A 12,097-nucleotide genomic window follows, 5' to 3' on the forward strand; every position below is an offset into this window, starting at 1 on the left:
AAAAAAAAAAAAAAAAAAAAAAAGAAAAGGAAAAGAAGTTTTTTGTATTATAGTGGCAGGTGTAGCTGGTCATGGTCCCATCTTTTGTGCTGGTGGTCCCCTATGTATCAATCAATGTATCTCTTTGTTTTATAGTAAAAAAATAAAAAATTCTTTGTTGATAAAAAAAAGGCCCTTTTTTGGAAGGTTCTCACTGCCATTAGTTTTCTACATGATTTTCAGCCTGCAAGGGAATCCTGTATGCATGCCTTCTAATCAAATAAACTTGGTCCAGTTTTGTGGAACTCTGAGTGGTGACAATGACACAGACTCAAACTCAACAAGCCCCATGGGGAATTGTCTTATTCAATCATGTCCTGAAAATGAAGGATACGAATATGTTCCTGCATCTCCTGTACACTGTTCCTGTGCAGCACCTCTTTGGGTTGGATATCGATTGAAAAGTCCTGGATTCTCAGATTTTCGCCCATATAAGACTTTGTTTGATGAGTACCTGTCCTCAGGCCTCAACTTGTCTCTTTATCAGCTGGCTATTGATAACTTTATCTGGGAAGAAGGCCCTCGACTGAGGATGTATTTGAAGTTGTTTCCTGATAATTATATATTTAGCACAAGTGAGATCAAGAGAATCAGAAGCATGTTCACCGGTTTTGAAATTCCCGTGGACAATACTTTTGGGCCATATGAACTTCTCAACTTCACTCTCTTGGGACCTTATAAAAATGGTATGTAAGCTGATTTTTAACAGGATACTGGCTAATTTAAGTTGGAGATTTTGTATTTCTTTTGATAAGGGCAGATTTGGGGAGACTGACTTCATTGAATTAATTAGGATTTTACTAGGAATCAAAGATGCCCCACACAACCGTAAAATTTAGCTAACACTTGCATGATGGTAAACATGGGGCTTATGCAGTAGGGTACAGCCATCCATTCAGTGTTCCCCCTCAGGAGAACTATAAGCTGGATTGTACCTGTCCATTTGGCACTAAGCATCTAAACTCCTGTCCCTTTTCCTTTTTTACAGTTTATCAAATGTCTTGTCATCCAAAATCTGACCATGCGCTTCCTCCCTTCTCTAGGAGCCCAACTTGGCCTTTGGACCCAATACTTGCATAAAATTCCTATTTGGAAGCATGATTAATATTCCCTCTCTCTGGCTATATTTTGATCCAAACTTTAATCTTATGTTAATATAATGTGATTGTGAAAGATAATTTAATCGCCGGTCAATTATTATTTTTCTCTTGCAGAGATTGTTGGTACCTCAAGCTCTGGAATAAGCAAGAGTGCACTGGCTGGAATTGTATTAGGGGTCTTTGCATGTGCTGTTACATTATCTGCACTTAGTTTTATCCTTATAAGGAGATCCTATACAGGAAACCCAGAGGCATTTTCAAGAAGACGGCAATGTGAGTGTCTCCCAAAAGATTTATTAACACCCCCCCACCAAAAAAAAAAAAAAAATAGATTTATGTCATCTCAGATATTTTGAATATTAATTGTAATATAAATCTATTCTCTTGCCTTCCGTTGTCCCAACTTTCCAATTTATGTTTCATGGATCTTGGAACAGATAATAGATTGCATTTCTTATTTTTCCAAACTAAAAGACGTTTCCCTTTAGTGGATTATGGATACATGTTTAGGATTTTGGAGACACCCTACATCTTGGGCTACAAGGAAATGGATTTAGTTAATGTTTAGAAATTCTAGTAATGACATTCTCTAAGTTTGCGCTAAATAAAAGTGAGTAATGAGTAGGGCTGAGCTGTATCCAACATGGCTCCCAAACCCAGATCATGTCATTATGTTGAGGGTGACTCACAAGGGTTTTGCAGGACCCATAATAAGATTTCAAACTTATAAGTCATTTCCGAACTAAAAAGGGGCATACCCAATGCACAAGGCTTCTGCTACTGTGGGGTCTGGGGAGGGCATAATGTCTCATGGTGTATCTCTTGACCTTAGTAAGGAGTACCTTGAAATGATAATTGTAAAGCAATCACTCATTAAACCTCTTTAAGCTGCAACTTGACCAAGAAAACAGGCTTTGGAACTCAGTGTGCTGTTGATGTGGAATCACATAATCCACAAAGTGCTGCACTTGCAGGTTCAGATTGAGAGCCCTAATGTTTGGAGTGCCGTGTGACCAAGTCTGGTATAAATTTAGCATTTCATATGTTCAAGAATCTCAAAATTTTAATTATGTGAGACCTGACACTTTCTTTACAATCAAAACCGTGTGAGATCACTAAAATTGAAATTTTTTCTTTCCTACATTAGCTCTATTCTCCTTTTCTTTAGAATGCTGACATCAATCTGTGTAATTGCTAATAGTTTCCATCACTCGGTCCCTGGAAAATGGGTATTGGGAACCGATAGTGGCATCTGTAACCCTAGGTGTTACTTTTGTTATAATTTTTTTGTTTACTTGGAAGAAATGTAGTTACTCTTTATTTGTGTACCTTTTGCAGCATCAAGGATTCCAATCAAAATCGAGACTTTCAAAGGATTGAGTTTTGTGAAAGGATTCAGTTTTAAAGAAATGGCACTGGCCACAAACAATTTCAGCAGCTCCACACAAATTGGCCAAGGAGGTTATGGGAAGGTCTACCAAGGTATTCTTGCTGATGGCACAATTGTGGCCATAAAGCGTGCGGAAGAGGGATCTTTACAGGGTGAGAAGGAGTTCTTGACAGAAATAGAACATATGTCAAGGTTACACCATCGGAATCTTGTCTCTTTACTTGGCTATTGTGATGAACAAAGTGAACAGGTGCTTCTTATCTTTTGAGATTCAGACTCACAATCTTGCAGCTACTCTGAACAGCTTGAAAATTGGCATCAGTGAATTCAATGAACCATAATTTCTTTTTTGGTTTCATTATTGATGCACTTAGGTTATGTTGCACGTTTCCAGTTTGGATGTGACATTCTATGTTTGTTTTCGGTGTGCATGCAGATGTTGGTGTACGAGTTCATGGAAAATGGTACAGTGAGAGATCACATTTATGGTAACATTTTCATATTCTTTCTTTTACAGTGCCATTATTGTCATTCAGCTATCCTTTATTAGCACTCTTCATTCTGAGATGACTTTGGTACCTCCAGTTGCAAACAACCGAGTCTTGTGAATTTTTTTTTTTTTTTTTTTTTGGGGGGTGGGGATAATGGAAGCTGTACTATTTCATATATTTTGAAGGAGATTTTCCAAGGAATACCCTTTTTGAGAGCCATTTACTCCACCAAAAAGTTGGTTATTCTGACTTTCTTTTTTTTTCCCCCATACAATTTTTATGTTCTTCAGTTGTTCAAAAAAAAAAAAAAGGGAATTTTTCCTTTTTATAGGTGATCTTCCCTTGGCTTCTTAGAAAGAAAAAAAGAAAGGTCTCCGTAGATTCTCTCTCACACACACCACTATGGGCAGTGAAGCCTGCAGTGACAAGGGTTTTCTGCCATCTGGATTATTGAGATGGAAAAACCAGATCATTTAGAAGATGGGGGATGTTCTGGATCGACTGCATGTTTAGTCTTGTCCAAATCAACCACATAGTCCTCTGTGTTTTGCACCTTCAATTTGACCATAAAATCTGTTGAAATGTCTTAAAGAGGAGAGAAAATGGATCTTTTTGCCACATGACAGAGTGCCACTTAGTTGAGACATAACACATGGGAAAAGGTTGACATGGTGGAGTTTGGATCCTCTGCATGTATGTTAACCTGCACATGTGTGTCCAAAGCCAACACCTCCCTTTTAGTTCCATAAAGGCCCCTCTTCACCGTGCAAATGGCTGGAAATGGGACAGGTGTTGGCCTCTTGACACATACGTGCAGGTGAACGCACATGCTGAGGATCCATTCTCGTCATGGTGAAGCTTCCATGTGTATCAAGATAGTGAGCTAGCTCACAAGATTTCACAGGACCCCTGTTCCCCCAGACCCCCCCACCCCCAAAATCCACTGATCACAATGGCTGGATCACTCACCAACACTGCTTAAATAAATGAGCCAACCACAAAATAAAAGTGGGTGAATCCTTTCCGTACATACATTTTATTTATATATATATATATACCGGTACTCTTTAAGTAATCGGAAATCTGCCATGTAAAGGTTTAGTTGGCACCTGGAACTAGAAGTAGAAAAATTCAGCCTAGACACGTTATGCCACATGGCACGATGAAGGCCTTGCCTTTGGCTTGTTTGACATGAAAACTGCAATTCTGATTTCTGGTGAGCATAAAGTTGAAACAGAGAAAATTTTGGCAGGTTTCCAATTCACTGGGTTCCCTATCTATCCAACTTTGTAGGATGGTGATCCAGACACGCACCCGTGGAGCCGTCCATAGCCATCTGGGTTTCCGGATAGGGATGAACTAGATCCATATTGGTTTTGGGTCTAGTAGGATTTTAAAAGTTTATTTAAGAAGATTGTCTTTGATTTTATTTTATTCACTTTATTTTAGCAAGTTAGGTACACTTAGGATTTAGAGAGTCAATTTGCAATTTGTTTCTTTGTTTAGGGTAGTTTCTTATTTCAGTTGAGTTTCTATTTTGTGTCTTTTATTTTCCTTTAAATTGGTTGTAACCAATAGACAAGTTAGATTGAAGAAAATATGAATTGAGTGAGTATTTGTGAAGCCTGCGGGCTTGTGTGAGCGATTCTCCTTCCCCTCCCCTTTTCTTAGTGCGATTTCTCCCTCTTCCCTGCAACTCAGTTCACCTAAGGATTCTTCCCTACCCCTACTGGCCCTCCATCAATTGGTATCAGAGCCGAAGATCCCCATTCCCCTTCTTCGCTTCCCCATCTCTGTTTCGGTTCTACAAAGACTGAGAACCAAAAAAAAAGACAGAATCGATCCCCCTAGTCTCACCGCCCTTCTCTCTCTCCCAAGTTCCTGCAATCGAGCCCTTTTTTAGGGTTTCGACAGCCAAAAAAAAAAAGCAGCAACAAAGAAGATCGTCCTCCCTGGGTTTTGCCAACAGCGACAAAAAAGAAAAAAAGAAAGACGAAGAAGACAAACAGAATACAAAAGAAGAGGAGCAGAGAAGAAAAGAATAAAAGAAGAGAGAGAAATAGAAGTCGAAGAAGAAGAAGAATCAGAGAAGACGAGATGAGAAGAAAGAGGCAGTGCCATACCTGAGTCAAAGCTGTCGCGAATCACCCCTCCCCTCATCAAAGTCGCGACGTCTCCCTCCTTCTTTGTCGACTTCCTTGGGTCGATTAAGAGTAGAACTCCCACTGGTGGTTTTCTTCTCCAAGTAGGAGACGCAATTCCAAACCCCGATTCCTCTCTTTTGTCTTTTACAATAATTCCCCTCTTCTTCCTAAACTACCCTTCCCATTTCTCTCATATTCCTTATTGTCCTAAAATTCTGTTAGCTTCCAAGTTTTCCTTTCACTCATACAAACAGTGATCGCACTTGTGTTTCTCATTGAAGTTCATCAAATTACAATTCTCCATAACATTGTCAACTTCTATTTATTTACAATTCTGCCACCCCTGGAAAAGGAGAGAGAGAGATCAATGGAGCTAAATCTTTTATTGGATACCCGTCAACAAATGCAACTGATGTAAGTGAAGCTCGATGAGGCTCAACGACTTTGCACGGAAATCAAATCCACGGAGTAGGATTTTAGAAATTTACTTTATTTAGGAAGATTGTCTTTGATTTTATTTTATTCACTTTATTTTAGTCAGTTAGGTACACGTAGGATTTAGAGAGTCGATTTGCAATTTGTTTCTTTCTTTAGGGTAGTTTCTTATTTCAGTTGAGTTTCAATTGTCTTTTATTTTCCTTTAAATTGGTTGTAACCAATAGACAAGTTAGATTGAAGAAAATATGAATTGAGTGAGTATTTGTGAAGCCCGCAGGCTTGTGTGAGCGATTCTCCTCCCCCCCCACCTTTTCTTAGTGCGATTTTTCCCTTTTCCCTGCAACTCAGTTCACCTCAGGGATTTTTCCCTACCCCTACTGGCCCTCCATCAGATGGCCACACCAGCCATCAATGTGTCTCAAATGGTGGCTGCTCTTAGAAAACCTCCTCTAATATATGATATTGTAATGTTCATTTACTGCCATATGGCCTAGAAATGAGTCCAAATTCTTACAAAGTTGGATCTAGCTTCAAATAAAAATGGCGTTTACAAGTGGTGTTTTTGTTCTGTAGCTTTGTATCCACTTTTGGGCTGTATGGTATGCTCGTTTTAGCGCTGACACTTGGCAAGTGAGATAGATAGGGGGTAAATCAATCAAAACAGGCTCACTCATAGTTAATAGGTTGCAGCTGATAATGTTAACCAAATTAACCAGCATCGTTGACATCAACAAGATTAAATATGTTTTTGGTTGAGTAAGAAATAATACCGCATGTGTGTTTATACTTGCTCTAAATAAATCTTTGTGATACCACAGGTAAGTCAAAAGAACCTCTAAGTTTCGCAATGAGGTTAAGTATTGCATTGAGCTCAGCTAAGGGTATCCTCTACCTCCATACTGAAGTCACCCCGCCAATATTTCACCGAGATATCAAATCCAGCAACATACTGTTGGACTCCAAATTTATTGCAAAGGTTGCGGATTTTGGACTCTCAAAACTTGCACCAGTTCCGGATGATGAAGGGACTTTACCTGGTCATGTGTCCACAGTTGTAAGGGGTACGCCGGTAAGTATTATTCTCAGATTTAGCGTTGCTTACTGGTTTCCAACTTAACTGTGAAGCTGGTAACTTCTTGTAGCATTTCTGTTGACACCCAAAAATCAGAGTTCAACTTTGGAATTGGTATTTCTGTCTTCGGATTCAATTCAATGCTTATGTCCAACACATCCATTTTACAAAATGTTGAAGTCAGTCATCAACTAAACTGATATGGAAAAAGGTTCAGAAGTTTGTAGAGAAGAAAAAATAAACAAAATAGAGAAAGAGCTCATATGAAGATTTAGTTTACTAAATTCCAGTCTTTTGAAACTTGCTTGACCTAACCATTGAACCGGTTCGCCAATCACCCATTACCAAAAGGGGTTGGTCAATGCTATTACCGGCTTTTCAAACAAACCCAATAACAACAACCTAGCAGAACACATTTAGTTGAACCTTCAAACAGGTATTGATTGAACCATTGACAACCCAAATCTACACTTTTTATATGTAGTATTGAAAAGTTATTTTTGGATAGCTCCAACCAGTTTTAACCTTAACCTTTTAGATTTTCCTAGATTACAGACTTAACCATTGTCACAAGGCATCAACTCTGTTAAAAGTAGAGCTCTCTCTCTCTTCTTCTTCTTTTCTTTTCTTTTCTTTTTTTGTTTTTATAGCAACACTGTTCGCTGGTGTACACCCATGGATTAACTAAATTACCTGCTGCTGGTATTTAAAATAAGTGGTTGAATGGGCTGTGTTGGAACATTGCTAAATACTTCTTTGATACAAACACCCCTAACAAGGAAAAGGGATCCCAATATACACTGCCTGTACACATGACTATAACCCCTTCAAATGATGATATAACATAGTAAAGTAATATTACTGCTTCCTTTACCTAGTGCAAGCATGCATATCAATTATCACATATGCCCAGATTGCCCAAAATGCTATACTAGCCTACTGATCCTCTTGAGGTAGCTGGCCATTCATCTGAACATATGGGCCAGTCTTTCCTGTTCTCAATTTCTGTTTGACAAAATGTCAATAAGCTTCAATGAGTTTAATTCTATCATGCTGACTTGGCTGACTTGCATTTTGTGTTACATTAATGGCTGCCTTGTTGTCAGAGCATAAACTCAAAGCTTTCACTTGTTGTCAGAGCATAAACTCAAAGCTTTCAGAAAATCTACTGAAAATCATCTGTATCCACCAAAAGAATCCCACCTCTTTCATGATAACTCTCAACTAGGTAATCAGCCGGGTTCATGACCTGGTGCAACTTATGAAGGCTCCACAAGAAATTGACTCTTTCTAAAGTCCTACTCCCTGGCTTGACACTGGCACTTCAAAATGCACAGATGAAATTAAATAGAAATATAACGCAAAAACTAGTATCAGGTAAATTTCTTCTTTTGTGCGGCATTCATGGCCCACCAAATTGGAGCTGACTTCCAAAATCTGTAAGGTGGACGCCGTTATTGAACAGGTTAAAAGGCTAGCAGTTAAGGAACAATAAAATGTTTCTGTTTGGTAGAATGTTGTCTGTCCATGGTTCTATCTGCCCTGCATCAGTTTTGAGTTGCAAGTTGTCTTGAAAATGTTATTTTCCCAGTAATTTTTAAATGTCAGTATCTTTTGCATCAAACTTTCCATTTCAAAAATATCAGGGTTCAAACATAGAATCCAACTGGGAAATTTGCCACTGGTTTCTGGTCATACTCTATAGAGTGATATAAACATCCTCTGAACTCCAAGTTGCAAAAAGATTCACATTCCTGACAGGGGTAACTGGCCAAAGTAGTGGATATTTCCATAGGTTTGAACATGACATTCTAGTCAAAGCTTAAGGTTATATTTTGGTCAAGGCACTCTTAACTCAACAAAATCTCTGAGGAACTCAATTCCTCATAGGCACTGGCCATAGTTGAAGTTCAAATCTTTTTTGGAAAATGGAAAACCCGTGATCAATTGTGAACTGAAAATTTCTTTCAGCATAAGTTCTTTAGTTAGATTAAGCTTTCAAACTCAAAAAATTCAAGTACTTAAACCAAATTTTGGTTGAATGAATGATGCCAAATTCAATGACATTTACATGCTTCTTTTTTGCAGGGCTACCTCGATCCAGAATACTTCCTAACTCTGAAATTGACTGATAAGAGTGATGTTTATAGCCTCGGGGTCGTATATCTAGAGCTCTTGACAGGAATGCAGCCAATCTCGCAGAGTAAATACATTGTTCGAGAGGTACTACCTTATACCATGAAAAACCTCTTAATTGAAGGGAAGATCTTAAGATAGATTATTATAGAAAGTGAGTGTGTGTGATAGAAACTTCACAAAATATGCTGCTAATACTCAGGATGCCAGAGCCACCATCCTATGTCCTCATGGCTCATGTAAGAGCCTGTAAATATCAACAGCAAGTTTGTTGAAAATGTCAGATCCATAGGCTTGTTTCTGAACTTGGTTTACACCTTACACTTTCCTTGGCTATCATCTTAATGAAAGCCTGCTGTGTATGGTCAGTCGCACCACTGAATGTGTGCCAAAATCTTGATATGGTGCTTGTCAATGACGACTTAACAATTTACCATTAAGAAAGACCATGCAGTCCTCTTTCTTACAGTTCTGTAGGATCTCATTATCTTTTCCTGCATGTATACATGGTAAGGTCAAGTTTCTGTGACTTTTATGCCCATTGCGTACCACATACATATTTGCAGATTCACAACCCAGACCTCTCCCTCAAGTGAGCCTCATGATTCTTGCATGATGTACATTTGACATAAGATGTGACAAGTCTATTCAGAATTCATATTGGTCCTGAAACAACTGTTGGATGTTGTTTTGTGAATTAAGGTTTGTTCAATGTTGTATTCATTCCCAGGTGAGCAAAGCCTACCGGTCGGGTATGATCTTCTCGGTCATAGATGAATGCATGGGATCTTATCCTTCTGAATGTGTAGAAAAATTTGCGAAATTGGCCCTCAGGTGTTGCCAAGATGAGACTGAGGCTCGACCTTCAGTGGCAGAAGTGGTCAGAGAAATTGAGGATATTACTACTATGCTGCCGGGGTCAGATGCCTTTGCATCAGGAACTATGGGCTCAAATTCCTGGAAGTTAGTGAATCCTCCTTCATCACCAATCACAGAAGTGAATAACCCTTCTGTGTCATCAGACATTTATAGCAGCGACATCATCGGTGGAGTATTCACAACCATTAGATCTAGGTGACAGAATTTAGGTGATTGAAGTGTGTGGTATTCAGGGTTGATTGTAGCATCATGGTGTCTGTTTCAGCTGTGTATAGTTTGCGTGGATTGTCTCTTTATTGTTTCAACTGTCTATGGTCTGCAGGGATGGTTGCAAAACTTCTTGACTTAATAATTGCCTCCCCAACACATTTTTTGCGGATACCAGATGAACCAAGCTGATTTGCCTTTTATATCAGATGACAACAGGTGAGAACTTGGTGGTCGAGTTCATTCTAAATTGTCAAATGCTGTCTGGAACCGGTTTACCAACTTCACAGAATCTATGTACAGTAATGACAGACCGGAAAAACAATCAAAAGAAGGGGGTCCCTACGTGGCCACTATTCTTTTTCCATGTTGACAGTTGATGTGGCAATTCTGACCATTGGATAGAGAAGTCATGGTTTGGATTAGTTATTTTAATCTATTAGTCGAATATCATATTAGAATTCAATCTATATCTTCCATGATACCTGAGTATGTGCCCTTGCAGGCATATGATATTTCGAGCACTAGCATGCAGTCTTTCTTAGCCCTGGATTTTCAAAGCTCTTTTTGGCATGTGATAAACCCTGATGTGAATAGAACTTGACATGTGAAGGAAAGGGTCTCCCTTCCATAAAAATTCATTCCTCGTCTGATCTGGCCACTTGACAATTGTGGACATTTAAAATTAGTTGGTAGATAATGTTCCTTGTGTTTATTTCTCTCCTCCCATAAAAAGAGTCTCCTCCCATAAAAAGAGGGACTCAGATGTTATTTCATAGTGGAAGGGGTTAGATACAAATGGGAGCATTGGCATAGGCCACGCTCTCAGAAAGAAAACATAGTTAAGAACCTCCTGGAATTTTTGCCCATCAAGCTTCCCATTTTTACAACCTAAGGAGAGAAGATAAAGTCGGTACACAAAATGAAAAGGAAAGGGCAATAGTATCACCCTACCTAAAATCCACAAGTTGGAGAGACCTCTTGTTGGGTGTCATTGATTAGAAATGATAATTTAATTGTTTCAATGTGCATGGCCCATTGAATCCATTGCTCATAAAATCCAAGCTTAAAAAGTATTTTCTTGAGGAAATCTCAACCGATTTTATCATAAGCTTTCTTCATGTCCAACTCGTTTCCGTATAAAATTTCTTATATATATATATATATATATTTTAACTTGAAAGTATGAAAATCTTTGTAGGCCATAAGAATATTATATAAAATAATCCTACCGCTCACAAAAGCACTTTGAGGAACAGAAATAATGTCATTCAAAAACGGTTTTCATATGTTAGCCATAATCTTACAAATTACCCTATAAATGACATTTTAGGAGGAATTCTTCAATAGAATCTGGATTCTTGCATTTAGGGATTAGGTAAATTTGAGTCAACTTGAAACTCTTTAGGATGTGTCCCCTATAGAAAAAACTCATAATTGATTTGCACATGAGAACCAACTACATCCTAGTGAGTTTGAAGAGAGGCAGGTTGTTAGGATTTTTATGTGGGTTTAATTGATACCGATTGATTCATTGGGCCCAAGCAATTTTAGACCCACTCTGATTAGGAAACTCCTGGCTCTTTCCATTGTGAGAGTGGAATAGGGTTTTAGGGATTCTATTATAAATAGAATACTGACGGTCCCTGCAACCATTACTTTTACTTAATGCCTTATTGGTTTTGGGAGCACGGCTTTTCTCACAAGAGCAAGTGCACAGAAAGAAAGGAAATCCTAGAGTAAGAGGCTGCAGAAGATCTCAGTAGAAGGACTCCACTTGCGTAGTTCGTCATTGTCATCTTCATGGGAGTAATGTTTAACCACATGGGACAGAGGTTCATGATCTATGTTCATGGGACACAGGTACTTCTTTATTCCCATTTATGGTTCATATCATGGTTGTCCCATTGATTATTATAGATATGGTAAATCTATATGGTTATGTATTTTAAAATGGGATACTTTATTGTTCTTGGTTTAGGGACTACACCTATGATTAATCTTTTATGATTGGTTGATGATTCTTGTATTCTAAACACTATAGGGTTATTCATATGTTTAATATGGTAAAGAATCCCCAACAATTGGTATCAGAGCCAACCCTTACAGTGTTAGAATCAAGGAAAATTGAATTTGTATAGGGTTTGTGTCCCAAATCATGAAAATCATAATTTTACCATTACTTAAAGATCTCATATGGG

The 12,097-nt window shown here is 38.4% G+C and overlaps 1 protein-coding gene across 7 annotated transcripts in view; it reads left to right on the forward strand.

Moving 5' to 3' along the window:
• Positions 1 to 12,097, forward strand: part of LOC122086589 (probable LRR receptor-like serine/threonine-protein kinase At1g06840) — a 97,567-nt gene that overhangs the window by 42,375 nt on the left and 43,095 nt on the right. For 3 of the 7 annotated variants that reach the window (XM_042655512.1, XM_042655515.1, XM_042655516.1), the window contains 7 exons: positions 223 to 725; positions 1,254 to 1,412; positions 2,478 to 2,779; positions 2,966 to 3,017; positions 6,421 to 6,671; positions 8,763 to 8,897; positions 9,541 to 10,362. The exons of 1 other annotated variant lie outside the window; for it this stretch is intronic. In XM_042655512.1, the coding sequence (XP_042511446.1) occupies positions 223 to 725; positions 1,254 to 1,412; positions 2,478 to 2,779; positions 2,966 to 3,017; positions 6,421 to 6,671; positions 8,763 to 8,897; positions 9,541 to 9,888 (1,750 nt within the window). In that variant the 3' untranslated portion in view covers positions 9,889 to 10,362. Of the gene's footprint in view, positions 1 to 222; positions 726 to 1,253; positions 1,413 to 2,477; positions 2,780 to 2,965; positions 3,018 to 6,420; positions 6,672 to 8,762; positions 8,898 to 9,540; positions 10,363 to 12,097 lie in introns of those variants that run through there. 3 more of the 7 variants (XR_006142483.1, XR_006142482.1, XM_042655513.1) reach the window with 3 other exon arrangements.

This window comes from Macadamia integrifolia, chromosome 8 (assembly GCF_013358625.1).
Source record: "Macadamia integrifolia cultivar HAES 741 chromosome 8, SCU_Mint_v3, whole genome shotgun sequence".
NCBI lineage: Eukaryota > Viridiplantae > Streptophyta > Magnoliopsida > Proteales > Proteaceae > Macadamia > Macadamia integrifolia.